The sequence below is a fragment of the Balaenoptera borealis genome (genome assembly GCF_965194805.1).
Source record: "Balaenoptera borealis genome assembly, chromosome: 13".
Classification (NCBI taxonomy): Eukaryota; Metazoa; Chordata; class Mammalia; order Artiodactyla; family Balaenopteridae; genus Balaenoptera; species Balaenoptera borealis.
This window is the reverse complement of record NC_138870.1, coordinates 5,169,563-5,187,277: the sequence shown is the minus strand read 5'-3', so window position 1 is coordinate 5,187,277 and position 17,715 is coordinate 5,169,563. Positions and strand designations below refer to the sequence as shown.

At 41.0% G+C, this 17,715-nt stretch overlaps 1 protein-coding gene across 5 annotated transcripts in view; it reads right to left on the bottom strand.

Moving 5' to 3' along the window:
• RAD51AP1 (RAD51 associated protein 1) overlaps window positions 1-17,715 on the bottom strand; it is an 86,137-nt gene that overhangs the window by 30,926 nt on the left and 37,496 nt on the right. For 3 of the 5 annotated variants that reach the window (XR_014233244.1, XM_082349963.1, XM_082349966.1), the window contains 2 exons: window positions 17,332-17,425; window positions 12,161-12,190 (listed from right to left, as the gene is read on the bottom strand). Coding sequence is in view for 3 of the 5 variants with exons in the window: in XM_082349963.1 (XP_082206089.1) it covers window positions 12,161-12,190; window positions 17,332-17,425 (124 nt within the window). In the remaining 2 variants the exon portion in view is untranslated. The remainder of the gene's footprint in view (window positions 1-12,160; window positions 12,191-17,331; window positions 17,426-17,715) is intronic. The other 2 variants (XR_014233245.1, XM_082349967.1) reach the window with 1 other exon arrangement.

Below are 17,715 nucleotides of genomic sequence, written 5' to 3'. Positions count from 1 at the left end.
TTTATAAAGCTCCCCAAGGGAGTTCTGCGCAGCCAGCTTGGGGAGCCACGGTCTAACGCAATCCCCAACTTTGGAATTAATCTCTCCCACCACTGAACTTGGTTTTCCTTTATGCCATTGATGTTCACGTATCTTCTTAATTTTGTATGAATTCTTATCTCCTCCCAACAAGATTCTGTGGCAGCACACATCAGGCCCTCCGCCATACGCCAGCCCTCAGGAGTGGTCCCTCTGGCTGGTTAACCTAGGGGCCTCCACAGTGGCCAGCCTGTGTCAGTTTCCATGCCATCATCCTAAGAGCCTGCACTGGGCTGGGACCACCTCCAGAGCCGATCTTGGATTTGCTGAGTGTCTTGGGCTGGGGCTGGGGTCCTCGCTGACCATCATCCCCTTTGCTGGGGTAGCAGGATTCCCTGTAAGCTGCATCTAATGAAGGCTGCTCCTTTGTATGTCACAGGGAAGAGCCTTAGTTACAAATCTAGACTGTCAACACACGCTGACTGCAGCAAGCACAACCTTCTCACTGGCAGTAGGGAATGTAAGAACGTTCCTACAAACTGGCAAATTGTCACTTAGGATTTCTTACCATGAGCAGCATAATTTTGTGAGAATGAAGATATCTCTCTCTTTTTTTTTTTTTTTGGCTGAACCACGCAACTTACGGGATCTTAATTCCCTGACCAGGGATCGAACCCGTGCCCCCTGAACGGGTGGAAGCGCAGAGTCCTACACTGGACCACCAGGGAATTCCCTGAAGATATCTCTTTAAGACTCTGCCCACTATATCCCTAGTTCAGGCACCTACTGCAATTGTCTCCTAAGCAGTTTCCCTGCCCCTCCCCATCCATCCTCTACTGCCTAAGCGTCCTCAGAAATTAAACATGACCATCTGATCTTATTGCTACATGGCTTAAATCTCCTCAGTGACTTCCCGGGGTATAGAAGTCCTGGCACGCAAAACCCTCCCAGCCTCAGCCTTTGTCCTTTTAGCTCTAGGAATTTCGAATGACTTGCAGTTTTCAAACACCACGCTGTTTCACTTCTCAAAACCTTGACTCCTGCTCTGTTTCTGCTTGGAATGTTCTCCCTCACCCACGCATCGCCACTTCCTCCACTCCAAGCCCCTGTCATGCACCTGGTGAATTGCCCACATATGAGCCCCAGCCAAGGTGCCGCTTCTCAACTGAAGCGTCTGTAACCGTCCCCTCTTGCATTTGTAACCCTCCCACTACCCCATGCTTTGTACTCGCTCCTAGCATAGCGCCTGCAAAGGTTTGTTGCACGAGGTTGTTTTACATCTGCCTTCTTCTGCTGGACTGTAAGACTCTAATAAAAGATCCCCTAGCCTAACATGGTAACTCACATACAGTAGGCACTTAAATATTTGCTTCAGGAAGAAGGAAAGGAGGAAGGGAAAGACGGGAAGGAGGGAAAGTGAAACTGAGGGAACAGGAAGCCCTTGCACTTGTCCTCAAAGGTTTGAGCTGCCCTTGAGACAGCTGAGCTCTGACGTACGCATCCCCTCGTGGACCCAGCCCATCTTTCCCAGCGGAGCCACATTCCCACTCCAGGAACCTTCCACTGCCACCAAGGACCACTGCTCCCTGCTTCCTGCACTGCCTCTAGGAAGGAAAGTCTCCTAATCAACTAATTCACACCAGAGAACCCCTGTCCATACCCCTCTCAAAGGCAATAGCAATTTCATTCTTAGAAAAGGAAGTGCTTTGTTCTAAATTAGTGAATCTCTACTCAAGGAAGACTTTCCAGCACTGGGGAAATAGATGAAAGAAATGGTTCATTTTAGGAAAGAGGGGCTGACGTGTGACTTCTACATGGGAATGGAGGAAAGATGTCACACAGAATGGTGACATCTCCAATCCTCGGTCCTGCATCAGAGGCTTCTCTCTGGCGAACTCTGCCTTCCCCTCCCTCTTCTGCTTTCTCATCATGCCAACCCCCCTTCCCCAGCATGCACAGTTTACCCAGGGGTTGAGGGGAGCACACTTCCTGCCCTCTCACTCTGAGAGCCAAAGCATAACGGACTTGGTCCCTAAGTGGGGCTGGTTAGAGCTCATCCTGTTACCTTGGACAGAATCCGGGATGCCCTGTCTGTAAAGTTCAGGGAGAAAGCAGCTGGAGCCTCAGCTGGGTCCCCTGAGCTGAGGTCATCAGCCTTTTCAGAAAGGCACACCCCCGTCAAACAACCCCGCCTGTGTCATACCTCACTGGCTATTTCTCTGTTTTCCTAATTGGCTCCTCCTTACCTCTTCCTCCCTCTCCCTTAAAAAAAAAGAGTCGCCACATACCTGTCCAGGTTGGTTGGGCAGATGAAGCTCAAGTTCTGTGATATCAAATCACTGCCCCTCCTTGCGGGCTCCACAATCCCTTCTCAGAGGCCAAAACAACCAAGAGTTCAAAACAAATGTGCTGATGCAGGGAGAGGGTGTTCCAGGGAGAGAGAGGAGAAGTCCCTGGGGATTCTCTACAGAACACAACAAGTTCCAGGATTCCACCCAGCGGAGCACCGCAGAGAGTCGGGGAACACGGGAGGTGCCTGGATCATCCCCAGCTAAGGCATCAAGCTACTGTCGCTGCTCAGACCTCCGGCAAATCACAGCACCACTCCCTCTGCAGCTCCCAGCAAAGGTCTGCCCTTAAAGCCCCTGTGTGTGCACGAGGAAGCCCGGGATGCCCAGGCAGAGGGGAGCGGCCCCGGATCACACCCACAGCCCAGGCTGGACTCCAGAGCCCCACAAGTAGAGCAAATATGGCCAGACACTTGGGAGCACCAGGGCTTCACTGCACCGATGCAGGGTCCTCCCTGGGGTCCTGCCCACCAGGCTACGCCCTGGTGAAGGTGGAAGAAGGAGACCATAGCCATCCTCAGGGTTTGAGGGAAGGGCAAGAGCACAAGCCTGAAAGCCCAAGGGCTTGGAGCCGTTCTCAATGAACAGCTTTCGGGGAGACACTTCCCCTTCTGGACCTCTAGATATGAGCTTGGAAAATCATGGTGCTGGAAGCCCCTTAGGGAATCTGTAGTCAAACGCTCTCATTTTACAGATGGAGAAAGAGGCTCAGAAGATAATCCGAGTGACTTGTCCAAGATAACATGTAGCAAACTTGAGTCTAGAATCTCTGCTCCCTGCTGCCTTTTTACTGTATCATGCTGTCATCAGCTGGTCTCCTCTGACCTATTTTGTGTTCTGCCTCCAAACTGGGTGGGAGGGATTATAAAGCACTTCCCCTCCAAAGGTCTCTAAATAAAAATAAGATCGTGCTTTTATTCTGATGGCGCCTAGATATAGTTGACAATAGATAGAAACAGTCAGAAAGCAATCGTTTATTCTGTAAACTAGACACTAAATTCGCTATAATATAAAGTGGATTTATGCATCACGTAGGAGGGTTAGAATAGATGATTCCTAAGGCTCTATTCCCGTTGATTCCAATTTATTCTGTTTTGCAAACATCATTCCTTCTGCCTGAAATGCCCTCCCTCTAGCTCACCATGCAATCTCCTTGCATAACTCCAGGGGGCGCCACTCACTCTGAAAAAAATGTGAATGATGAGCCCTGTAACTATGCCACTTGATGGGGCTGTAGCTGACTGGCAAATCAGTGAAGCATGCCATTGTACTTGGGCATTAGCCAATGACTTAAGGAAACTTTCTCTAGGCTCCCAGAGAACTTTGTTTCTGCCTTAGTGAGTACACTTATCATGCCTATAGTCACCTGTCTATTTACGTGTTTAGGTCCCCACTAGACTGTGTATACTGGGCAATAAGGGATGTATATTGTTTACTTTTGTATCCCAGCACCAAGGACAACACTTGGCCCAAAGTTTGCTCCCAGTAAACATTTGTGAGATGATTCATGAAAGAGTTAACTAGTCAAGGGTCTTCAAGGCTCCACGGGATAGAAAAAAGCACGCGGTCTTTGGAGTCAGACAGACTTTGACTAGAATTCTTGTTCTGCTGCTTGCTAGTTGTGTGACCTTGGCACCTCATCTACCTACTCTCAGGCTCAGTTTCCTTTTCTGTAAAACAGACGGTAACCTCACAGTTCCAAAAAAAAGTCATAAAATATATGATGAAACAAGGTACTGAGTGAGAACTAGCAGAAACTATAGATACCAGAATCAGATTCCCACCCCCTCAAAAAATCCAAATATTGGAATTATTAGGTAAAAATTATAAAATGATAATGCATAAAATGCTTAAAGAAATAAAAGAGACTGAAAATGTAAGTAAACTGATACCACACAGATAACCAGACTTAGAAATGAACAAATCAGAACTTTCAGAAATAAAAATATATAAAAATTGAAACTTAAAACTCAATGAATGGGCTTAATAAAAGATTATGCATAGATAGTCAAAGAAAGAATTAGTGAACTGGAAGAGACAGGTTTGAAGAAATTATCCAGCAAGCAGCACAGAGAGACAAAGAGATGAAAAAATATGTTCAGAGAAGAGATACATGGAAGACAGAGTGAGGTCTAACATATATCTAATTAGATTTTTTGAAAGACAGAAAGAATATGGCAGACATAAAGACAAAATGGCCCAGAAAATTCTTCAGAACTGATGAAAATTATAAAAATGTTAGAAAACATATTTGTATTTTTATGACTTTGGAGTAGGGAATGATTTCTTAAACAAGACAAAAGTGCATACCATACATTTACATACTTTTAATTAAGGACTTCTGTTCATCTAAAGACAATATAGGTATAAAGACAAGCCAAGATTATAGAAAGGTTGCAGGCTACAAGCTTAGCATACAAAAGTCAATTGCTTTCCTATTTGCCAGCAATATACAATTGGAATTTGAAATTTAAAGAACACCATGTACATTAGCACCCCAAGAAACTGGAATATTTAGGTATAAGTCTAACAAAATATGTGCAAGACCTATATGAGAAAAATGATGAAACTCTGATGGAAGAAATCAAAGAAGATCTAAATAAACGGAGAGATTTTCCATGTTCATGAAGAGGAAGACTCAATATAATTAAGATATTCTCACTAAAAATTATGAAACATTGATGAAAGAAATTGAAGAAGACAAATAAATGGGGAGATATTCTGTGCTCATGGACTGGATGTATTAATACTATTAAAATGTCCACACTACCCAAAGCAACCTACAGATTTAACGCAATTCCTATCAAAATTCCAATGGTATTTTTCACAGAAATAGAACAAATAATCCTAAAATTTGTATGGAACCACAAAAGTTTCCAAATAGACAAAATAATCTTGAAAAAGAAGAGCAAAGCTGGAGGCATCACATTTCCTGATTTCAAACTATATTATAAAGCTACAGTAACCAAGAGTATGTTATTGCCATAAAAAAAAACAACAACCCACTGTTCAATGGAACAGAATAGAGTGTCCAGAAATAAACTCACATATATATGGTCAGTTGATTTATGACAAGGGAGCCAAGAATATACAATAGGGAAAGGATAGTCTATTCGATAAATGGTGTTGAGAAAATGAGAGAGCCACATGCAAAAGAATGAACCTGGACCAGTCTTATACCATGTACAAAAATCAACTTAAGATAGATTAAAGATTTGAATGTAACTATAAAATTTAAAACCTGAAACCATAAAACTCCTAGAAGAAAATATAGGAAGTAAGAGACTTGACATTGGTCTTGGCAATGATTTTTTTTAATTTGATAACAAAAGCAAAGGCAACAAAGGCAAAAATAAACAAGTTGGACTACATCAAACTAAAACGCTTCTGAATAGCTAAGGAAACCATCAACAAAATGAAAGTAGAAAATATCTGCAAATCATATATCTGATAAGGGGTTAAGATCCAAAATATGTAAAGAACTTATACAGCTCAACATTAAAAAAACACAAGCAACCCTATTAAAAAATGGGCAGAGGATCAGAAAAGATATTTTTCCAAAGAAGACATACAAGTGGCCAACAGGCACATGAAAAGATGTTCAACATCACTAATCATCAGGGAGATGAATCAAAACCACAGTATGATATTACCTCCCACCTGTTAGAATTATCAAAAAGCCATTGGCGAAGATGTGAAAAAAAGGAAACCCTTGTGCACTGTTTTTGGGAATACAAATTGGTGCAGGCACTATGGAAAATAGTATGGAGATTGCTCAAAAAAAAAAAAAATTAAAGACAGAGCTACCATACAATCCAGCAATTTCACTTCTGAGTATTTATCCAAAGAAAACTAAATGACTATCTCAAAAAGATATCTGTGCCCCCATGTTCTTTGCAGTATTATTTACAATAGTCAAGACATGGAAAAAACCTAAGGGTCCATCAGTGGATTAACAGATAAAGAAAATGTGATAGATAAATAGATAAGTATAACTCAACTATAAGAAAGGAAGGAAATCCTGTCATCTGCAACAACACGGATGGACCTTGATGGCATTACGCCAAGTGAAGTAAGTCAGAGAAAGACAAATACTCAGTTAGCTCAATTATATCTCAGTTATGTGCGGAATCCTTAAAAAAAAAACCATACACATGCAAACTCATAGATACAGAGGACAGATTGGTGGTTGCCAGAGGTGGGGGGGTCCAGGGTGGATGAAATGGGTGAAGGGGGTCAAAGGTTCAAACTTCCAGTTATAAGATAAATAAGTCCTGGGGATACAATGTATAGCATGGTGACTATAGTTAAAATACTGTATTGCATATTTGAAAGTTGTCAAGAGAGTAGATCTTAAAAGTTCTCATCACAAGAAAAAAAATTGTCATTATGTGCAGTAATGGATGTTAAGTAAACTTATTATGGTAATCATTTTGCAGCATATACATGTATCAAATCATTATGTTGTACACCTAAAATTAATACAATGTTACATGTCAATTATATCTCAATTTTTGAAGAAAGATGTTGGTTCTTCCCAACTTGATCTATATACTCAGTGCCATCCCAATCAAAATCCCATCAAGTTAGTTTGTGGATATTGACAAACTTATTCTAAAGTTCATATGGAAAGGCAAAAAAACCAGAATAGCCAACACAGTACTGAAAAATAACAAAGTTGGAGGAGTGACACTACCTAACGTCAAGACTTACTATAAAGCTACAGTAATCAAGACCATGTGGTATTGAAGAAAGAATATAGACAAATAGATTAGTGGAACAGATAGAGGGCCCATAAATATCAACAGACCCACATAAACAAAATCAACTAATCATTGACAAAGGAGCAAAGATAATTCAATGGGGAAAGGAGTGTCTTCGACAAATGGTGCTGGAACAACTGCACGTCCACATGCATTAAAAAAGAGTCTAGGCGTTCCTCCTCATTAGGGAGGATGCCCAAACCCTTCCTCTCTGGTGTGTATCTCTGCTTTGCTCTGTTTTAACTAAAGAAACTGTTTCTCTGTGAGCTCTCCCACATGTTGTGCTGTGTCTCTAATAATAAACTTTGTACCTGTTTTTACAGTTTTTGCCTCCTTGAAACAAGCTTGCTTTCAAGCAGGGGTAAGAGTCAGGGAAACTTTGCTTCTAGCCTCTAGCCCTTGCTGGTCTAGTAGCTAGGATTCCTGGTTTTCATCCAGGCTATCCAGGTTCGATTCCTCAGCAGGGAGCTAAGATCTTGCTTCAAGCCACCATTCACTGCTGTCTCTCCGAGATCATGAGCATGTCTTTCTCCTGAGTGTTCTTAAGTCAGAACCAGCTCAGCTACTTACTAATGGGGTACTCCAAGATGAAGAGGAGCTGAACTCCACCCAGATAAGACACCACATAGTTCTCGTTCTTGAGGTCAAGGAGACCTTCCCAACCATACATGCGCAGAAAGGCTTCTTGGAGGTCGAAAAGGGAGTGATGTCACCCAACCCATAGGCCTCTTCGCTAGAATCCATCTCGGCTAAGAGATATGCTCGCATACATGGGAGGACCCTGAGATAAACCAAATACGGACTCAGAACCAGGCAAAGCAAGATGATTGGCCAAAGGAAACCTGGAAGAAATGCCCCATATATGTGAGTCAAACTACCACGAGGGCACGACTCTCTCTCTGAGCCCACCTGTGTGTCTATCCACACGTACTCTTTTTTCCTCCTAATAAACACTTTACTTGTTTTGCTAAAAAAAAAAAAAAGAAAGAGTCTAGGACTTCCCTGGTGGTACAGTGGTTAAGAATCTGCCTGCCAATGCAGGGGACACGGGTTCAGTCCCTGGTCCAGGAAGATCCTACATGCTGCAGAGCAACTAAGCCCGTGCTCCACAACTACAGAGCCTGCAGTCTAGAGCCTGTGAGCCACAACTACTGAAGCCCACGTGCCTAGAGCCTATGCTCCACAGCAAGAGAAGCCACCGCAATGAGAAGCCCGCGCACCGCAACGAAGAGTAGTCCCCGCTCACCGCAACTAGAGAAAGCCTGTGCACAGCAACAAAGACCCAATGCAGCCATAAATAAATAAATAATATATATATATATATTTTAAAAAGTCTATACACAGACCTTATACCTCTCATGAAAATTAACTCAAAATGGATCATAGACTGAAATGCAAAATGCCAAATTATAAAACTTCTGGAAGATATATTGGAGAAAATCTGGGCAACCTTGGGGTTGGTAATTAAAAGCACGATAATGAAAGAAAAAATTGATAAGTTGGATTTCATTAAACTTAGAAGTTCTCTGAAAAAGACACTGTTAAGAGAATAAAAAGACAAACCACAGACAGGGAGAAAACATGCAAAACACATATCTATTAAGGACTTATATGTAAAATATACAAAGAAGTCTTGAAACTCATCAACAAAAAAGAAATCCAATCCAACAAGATATATACAAGATCTATATTAGGAAACTTATAAAGCTCTAATGAATGAAATTAAAGACTAAATAAATGGAGAGCTATTCCATGTTCATGAACAGAAAAACTCAATATTGTCAAGATGTCAACTCTTCCCAACTTGATCTATAGATTCAATGCAATCTCAATGAAAAGTCCAGCAAGATATTTTAAAGATGTTGATAAACTGATTCTAAAGTTTATATGAAGAGGCAAAGATCCAGAATAGCTGACACAATATTGAAGAAGAACAAAGTTGGAGAACTGATACAACCTGACTTCAAAGCTTACTATAAAGCTACAGGAATCAAGAGTCGTGGTACTAGCAAAAAAAATCGACAAACAGATCAATGGAACAGAAGAGAGAGCCCAGAAATAGGCCCACATAAATACAGTCAACTGATCTTTGACAAAAGAGCAAAGGCAATACAATGAACCAAAGGTAGTCTCTTTAATAAATGATGCCAGAACTACTGGACATGCATCCACATGCAAAAAAATGAGTCTAGACACAAACTTTATACACTTCAGAAAAATTAACTCAGAATGGATCACAAACCTAAATGTAAAACACAAAACTATAAAACCCCTAGAAGATAACATAGGAGAATGCCTAGATAGCCTTGGGTATGGTGATGACTTTTTAGTTACAAGACCAAAGTATGAACCATGGAAGAAATATTGATAAGCTGGACTTCATGAAAACGAAAAACATCTGCCCTGTAAAAAACAATCTCAAAAGAATGAGAACACAAGCCACAGACCTGGAGAAAATATTTGCAAAAGACACATCTGATAAAGGACTGTTATCCAAAATATACAAAGAACTCTTAAAACTCAACAATAAGAAAACAAACAACCTGATTAAAAAAATGGGCCTAAGACCTTAACAGACACCTCACCAAAGAAGATATACAGATGGCAAATAAGCACATGAAAAGATGCTCCACGTCATGTGTCCTCAGGAAAATGCAATTTAAAACAACAATGAAGTACCACTATACACCTATTAGAATAACCAAAATCTGGAACACTGACAACACCAACTGCTGGTGAGAATGTGGAGCAACAGGAACTCTTATTCATTGCTGGTGGGAATGCAAAATGGTACAGCCATTTTGGGAGACAATTTGGCAGTGTCTTACAAAACTAAACATACTCTTACCATACAATCCAGCAACAGTGCTCCTTGATATCTACCAAAGGAATTTCAACTTATGTCCACACAAAAACTTGCAAATGGATGTTTACAGCACTTTTATTAATTGTCAAAACCTGAAAGCAACCAAGGTGTCCTTCAGAAGGCAAATGAATAAACTGTAGTACATCTAGACAACAGAATATTATTCAGCAGTGAGCTGTCAAGCCACAAAAAGAGATGGAGGAAACTTAAATGCATATTACTAAATGAAAGAAGCCAGTCTGAAAAGGCTCCATCCTATATGGAATTCTGGAGAAGGCAAAACCACAGAGACAGTAAAAAGAATGGTTACCAGGGTTTTAGGGGAAGGAGGGATAATTAGGTGGAGTACGGGGCATTCTTAGGTCAGTGAAACTATTCTGTGTGATACTGTAACGGTGGATACATCATTTGTCAAAACCAAAAAACTGTACAACACAAAGAGTGAACCCTAATGTAAACTATAGACTTTAGTTAACAATAACATATCAATATTGGTCCACCAATTGTAACAACTGTACACTAATGCAAGACGTTAATAACAGGAGAAGCTGTGGGGGGTGAGTAGAACTGCTCTAAAAAATAAAGTATGTAAAACACAGGTAAGTCAACAACCTGCAGAAGGTACCGGCTGCACATTTAACTGGCAAAGGATTAGTAAATACTTTGAATAGTTTACATTTATTTGTCAATAAATATATGAACATATTATTTCTATTTTATGTACCTGTTTTATATAATATATAAATATGCTACAAATCAGTAAGAAAAAGACAACACAAAAGAAAAATTTAAGCGAAAACAGGCATGGCCAGGCACTCCACAGAAGAGGAAACACAAATGGCCAACACACATGAAAAGAGGTTCAATCTCATTATTAATCATCAACATGCAAATTAAAATACAAGAAAATATTGTCACGCGTCTACTAAATTGGCAAAATAAGAAGCCACACAATATCAAGTGGTGAAAAGGATGTGGACCAACTGGAACTCATATATCCTGCTGGGGGCAAAGTGCACTGATACCAATGTTGTAGAAAACAGCTGGCATCTTCTGGTAAGGCTAGGCATTCACATACCCTGGTACCCAGCAATCCCCTCCTTAGTGCACACTCTAGAAACCCCTGCACGTATGCACCAGGAGACATGCACCATTTTTAAGGGGAAAAACACAAGGGAAAAACCACACGTGTATCAACTGTAAAATGGATAGGAAGTGTGAAACACCCATACAATTGAATATGGCAGTGAAATTGATTCATAAACATGTTCCCGAGAACAGTGGTGATAATTCACAGTATCTAAAGGGCACAGGCACTGATCAGTCAGCGTGGAGGCCTGATCAATCCAAGTGAAAGCCAGCCAAATGCTGTACAATGTATGCTAGCTTAGTACTGAGCATACAAAGTGAGCTACAACAAAAAACTGAACAGTATGAGTCTATATATATAAAAAACAAAAACATGCAAAATTAAACAATACATGCTTTAAGAGTTTTAGAAAAACAATGGAATAATAAATGTAAAACTCAAGAGAGTGGTTATCTCAGAGGGGTCAATGAACAGGGTGAAATAAGAGGGGGAGGCACACACAGGGGCCGTCTTTCTTAAACTGTGTTGGATACACACAAGGGTGCCCGTTGTATTATTATTCTTTCCACCTTACACATATCCTTAAATATTCTTTTATATACACTCAACATTTAATGATAAAAAAAACTTTTAAAAGCATGAATGAACTACAGAATAAAATCTGAATTCTGATTTCAGCCTTTATTAGAAGAATTACTTTATTAGGTAACTTGCTGAAACTCTTTGGGTCTCAGTTTCCTCCTCTGTAAAATGAGGGTGCTGACGCCCTCAATGTTGCTGAAAGGAGCAAATGTAGAAAACTAAACACATATAGGGGTGGGGGCTGTATTTCTAACATGGCCTCATCCCACCTCCAATGTCAAACAGACGGACTCTAATTTTCACGGCCTGAAGAAACTTTCAACAGGAGTTATCTACTCGCTCTGATTAATTCTGGTACCCAGAGACATGCCCCCATGCCTGCTTGCCCCAGGTCCTTGTCACACCAGCGGAAGGTAAACTCAAGTCTCTGTCTTCCTCTCCCTCCAAATTGAGAGCACAGACGGGAATGCAGAACAAAGGAACTGGTACTTACTATGTAGATCTCAGAAGGAAGAGTGGGGCTCTAGGAGAAAATGGGAAAAAGCATGTAAGCGCTCTCCTTCAGAACCCCAAATCCACCCAAACATAGAGATTATATTGCATTATATGCCGATTTTTCATTGAGCCACCAATTCTACATTGGCTCAAAATGTTTTAATATTTTAGTTCTGTGATCATTATAAATTCTTCTAGCCAGAGCCTTCCATTTGCATTTAAGAGCTGAATTCATTCCATAGATAATAGTATATCACACCAAAACTTAGACAATACTGGTAAATGAAGTTTCTGCTTTTCATTCTCTCTACAGTTATAACTGACTGTGGATTCAATTCCTTTGCAATACCAAATGGTCAGATTTTATGTTTTTCCTATGGAGTACTGATGAGATGCAGAAATGAGAGCGATGCATGGCCTTCAGGTACCCTCTTCTACTGGGGGAGATGCATTAATAAGCCTGTCTCCTATGGGAAACCCCTTTCTAGTAAATAGAGGGAAGGAAAGAAGGTAAAAGCAGCCAGTGTTTATTGGGCTTAAATATCTTCCAGCCAGCAAGCTCAACTTCTCTTATCTCACTTAATCCCACCGTAATCAGGAGATGTAGGAATAACTATTCCAGTGTCACAACCAGCAAACAGTTAGAGACTTAATCTACAAGGGTCTCATAGATTTAAATGGACATCAGTCCCCACATGATAGAAAAGAACGTTAAAAAATAATTGTCCGTGACCCCTGCAGATTCTGATTTCAGTGGTCTTTAAAATCTCCCCGATGATTTTAAATATATGACCAAGGTTGAGAATCACTGATATAGTTCAGCCTCATCTCTTTACCAATGAGGAAGATGAGAGCTGGTCATTACCATTCTCACTATTTGACCAGACCATCTGGCCTTTCTACAAAGAATCCCAATTTGAAGCCGCATGAGAAGTTTGTTTTTTGGTTTTTGTCTGTTTTGTTCTCCACTGTAACCCCAGCACCTAGAACAATGCTTGAGATAAGCAGGCACTCAATAAATATCTGAATAAATATTTTCCTGATTTCTGTTCCACAACTACAAATTAAGTGTTAATCTGTGTCAGGCACTGTCCAAGGTTCTGGGGATTCAGCACCGAACCAGACCAAGAATATCTTTCTTTTTTAAATTGATTAATTAATTTACTTTTATCTGCACTGGGTGTTCATTGCTGCATGCGGGCTTTCTCTAGTTGCAGCAAGCAGGGGCTACTCTTCGTTGCGGCGTGTGGGCTTCTCATTGTGGTGGCTTCTCTTGTTGCGGAGCAAGGGCTTTAGGCGCACGGGCTTCAGTAGTTGCAGCACGCGGGCTCAGTAGTTGTCGCCCCTGGGCCCTAGAGCACGTGGGCTTCAGTAGTTGTGGCGTGTGGGCTCAGTAGTTGTGGCACATTGGCTTAGTTTCTCCACGGCATGTGGGATCTTCCTGGACCAGGGATTGAACCCATGTCCCCTGCATTGGCAGGCGGATTCTTAACCACTGGACAACCAGGGAAGTCCCAGACCAAGAATATCTTTTCTGTTACGGAGCTTCCATTCAAGAGTGGCACAATCCAAAAAAATAAAATGCAAGCCATGTGTGAAATTTTAAATTTTCTAGTAGCCACATTTTAAAAGTAAAAAAAAAAAAAAGGTGAAATTAATTTTAATAATATATTTTATCTAACACAATACACTCAGAATACTATTTGAACATGTAATCAATATAAAATCTTTACAATGTTACCAAGGTATTAATTAACATAAAATTCACCCAATTATAAGAAATTATCAATAAGGTATTTCACATTCATTTCTTACACCAAGTCTTTGAAACCTGGTGTGTATTTTTCAGGTACAGCGCACCTCATTTCGAAGTAGTCCATATCAAGGGCTCTATAGCCTCATGTGGCCAGTGGCTGCCCTATTGGACAATGCTGTTCTAGAGGATGAGGCAGACCACAAACAAGTAAACAAGCAAATACATAACGTAATTAGAAAGGGTGGTGAGGGAAGACCTGTCTAGGGAGGTGGTATTCACCAGTTGAATGATTTAAAGGATGGAAGAGAAAGAACAAGTGCCTGCTCTCCCAATACTCAAAATAGAAAATGTGTCTTTGGCACACTTGTGGGGATACTTTGTGGCACCTACTCATTAACTGTCAGGGAAATTGTAAAGAAGTATCCAAAGTTAGCAGAGCTCCCTTGCCCAGCCCTCTCCCAAGTTTGTCGCCTGGGATGGCCTCACCTGAGACTCTGGAGTTCTGGGTCTCCTCCAGTCCCAGAAGTGGCTGCAAGGCTGTTTTCTTTGAACAGAGTTGCAGAAGAGCCAAACAGCCTCCAGCTTCCTAGCTGAGGCCCAGAGAGGGTATGAGCCCCCTCCAGCAGTCAGAATAAACTATAACCCAAGAGCATTTTCCCGAAGGGCACAGGGACCCTGTGTTATCGAGAGGCACTGTGAGAGTTCTGCGACCTTTGCCAGCTAAGCTGAAAGGACGGTACCAAAGACACGGGACTCTCTGCAAAGATCTCTCAGCAGCAGATGGCTCTTTACTATTTTACCACACTGTAGTCAAATGAATGGGCGTATTTTTAAAAGAATCATATATTACTATCTAGAGGGCCACCCGTTTCTCAAAGCCAGATGAAATCAATTTTTTAAAAAAATGTTATTGGAGTGTAGTTGATTTACAATGTTGTGTTAGTTTCAGGTGTACAGTAAAGTGATTCTGTTACACAGATACATATATTCATTCTTTTTCATATTCTCTTCTCATACAGGTTAGCACAGAATATTGAGTAGAGCTCCCTGTGCTATACAGTAGGTCCTTGTTGGTTATCTGTCTTATATACAGTAGTGTGTGTATGGTCATTCCAAGCTCCTGATTTATCCCTCCCCCCAACATTGTCTAAAATCAATTATTAAAAATCACATTTTAAAAACTCCCTTAGCTGAAGTACTCTCAAGATCCACATTTAAAATACTTAAATATTTAATTATTATTATAAACATTACCTTTATAACACAATACTAAATGTCATGAAATAAATATAAATTATTATTAATTTATTTAAATATATAAACTTTTTTTTCAACACTTGTTTGGGGTGCTGTTAGGCTGAGATCCATAGCTCTCTCATCCTCAGTGAAGAGTGAATACAAACAGTATTTGTTTTTTCAAGTGAAGAGATTCTAATTATTTTCATCCTCCCATTAATTTCATGCACTGAAGACAGTTATTGATTTGTTTGCATTTCCCTAAGTTGAATAGAATAGATTCAACTGGATGAGAATTCCACTGGGGAAAATGAACAGATGGTGAAAAGACATTTATTTAGGGCCCATCAGAATAATCACCAACGTAAAGACAATAGTTATAAGTTTAAATAGTATTTTTTAATGATACCGTCAATTTGTGGATTGGCAAATTACAACATACATGAATTTATCTTGAATGTGATTTTTAAATGTTATTTTTGATTGAAACTGCAGCAGAATTTTCTTTCCTTAAAATTAATTTAAATAAATATGTGAAGGAACACATCACAAAGTTGGCATTACTCAACAGAGAGGCATGGGACAGACTGGTTAAGGATATGGGTTTGGGGGCTTCCCTGGTGGCGCAATGGTTGAGAATCTGCCTGCCAATGCAGGGGACACGGGTTCTAGCCCTGGTCTGGGAAGATCTCACATGCCGCGGAGCAACAAAGCCCGTGCGCCACAACTACTGAGCCTGCGTGTCTGGAGCTTGTGCTCCGCAACAAGAGAAGCCGCGACAGTGAGAGGCCTGCGCACAGCGATGAAGAGTGGCCCCCACTCACTGCAACTAGAGAAAGCCCTCGCACAGAAACGAAGACCCAACACAGCCAAAAATAAATAAATAAATAAATAAATTAAAAAAAAAAAAAAGAATATGGGTTTGTATTCTGTCCTCCACTCACTCGTTTATGGCCATGGGCTAGTTAACTTCACCTGAATCTCAGTTTCTCCATCTGTAAAATGGGGATAATAATAGTACTGGACTTTAAGGTTCCTGTGAGAGTCATCTAAACACTCAGTAAAGGTGAGTTCAAGGAGCTAAAACAAAAAATGTAAATTGCAAAACTTGTGACGATTTTGCCAAAGTAAAATCAGACCAAGACCATTCGGTTTGCATAATATTTTAAAATTTGAACAGAATGTTATCTTTATTACATTATCATGTTTTGCTGTAGATTTACTATTTCAAATATTTTAGATTAATTTTTGTTTTATCAAAGGAAATGTTTTAGACATTCATGCATTTTTGCAAATCTATAAATTGCAAACTGTTTTTTGTCGTATGTGGTAAGAGCAGGGATAGGGACGGGGAACAATGGACTTTGCATTAGGGTATAGTTTTATGAGTTATAATCCTGAGGGGGGAGAATGCCAGGTTTAAATCCAGAAAACTGCTTGGAGGAGGTGACCTAAAAGTAATAAGGAGGTAGTGAGTGACCTATGGGGAGGAGAATTTCACCAGGCCTTGGGTAGGCTGCTGGACTCTGGTCCACCCACTCAGTGATGCAGGCAGGATTCAGAAAGTCAAACCTGAATGCTTTGGGCTAAAGTTGGTTGCAAATTTTTCAGAACAAAGATCCCAGACAATATGACCTTTAGTGATGGTTACGAAATCCATACTGAAGGCATTAGATTAAAAAATACAGCTGATTTAGAAGTTGACCTGATAGTTGGTAGTCACAACGTCACCGCATCACAATATTACCTTCAGTGCCATGGCATTTTGCTAGTTTTTGAGGCAGAGTAAAAAGAAAAACACCGTGTCCGTGTTAGAAAAAAAGAAACAGAAATGTTTCTGGAAATGTTCTTGGATACTTGATCGAAACCTTTCCAGGACACTTCTGGTATTGAGCCCAGATACACAGGATAGAATAAAAGGTGCTGTGGAAGAGACATTAGCCGAGGACTCCTCACATGCAAGTCACCTATTAGACGACCTTGCAGTCCTCAAGTTCAAGAAACTACACCCTGGCCCTCTAACTGGTTTTCCCTCAAGCCCACCCAGACCTGGTTCTGCCCCTTCCCCTCACCCTGTCGTCAAAGATGCCTGGGGCACAGCAATCCCACTGCGTCCTGGGTCCCCAAGACCTCATGATAAAATCTCTCTTCCCCAAATGACATTCAAGGATCCTTACCTTCACGGAGGTGAGATTTTGTTTCTTTCTTGCTTTCAAAATTGGGAAGGATGTCAAACTGCATTTCCTTGGGTTTTTAGCATCCATTTCAGTGCTGCAGAAGGAGAGTGAAACGTAAACTGGTGTTCAGAGCAAAATATAAGTAATGGTCCCCACCCGGGATAGGAAGAAGGCAGGGCAGGCTTGGAGAAGAAAAGGTGGCAGGTCTACAAGCATGGCCAAGGCGCCACTGCTCCTCCTGTCTCCCTTCTGGTGGCTGATGGGATTGGGAGAGGGGACGCCTGGGCATCAGTCCTCATGGGCTCAGGGCAGAGGGACACAGGAGTCAAGGGTGGGCAAGGAACTAGTGAGGAGGTTAGCAGCTTAGGACACGGAACAGAAAGC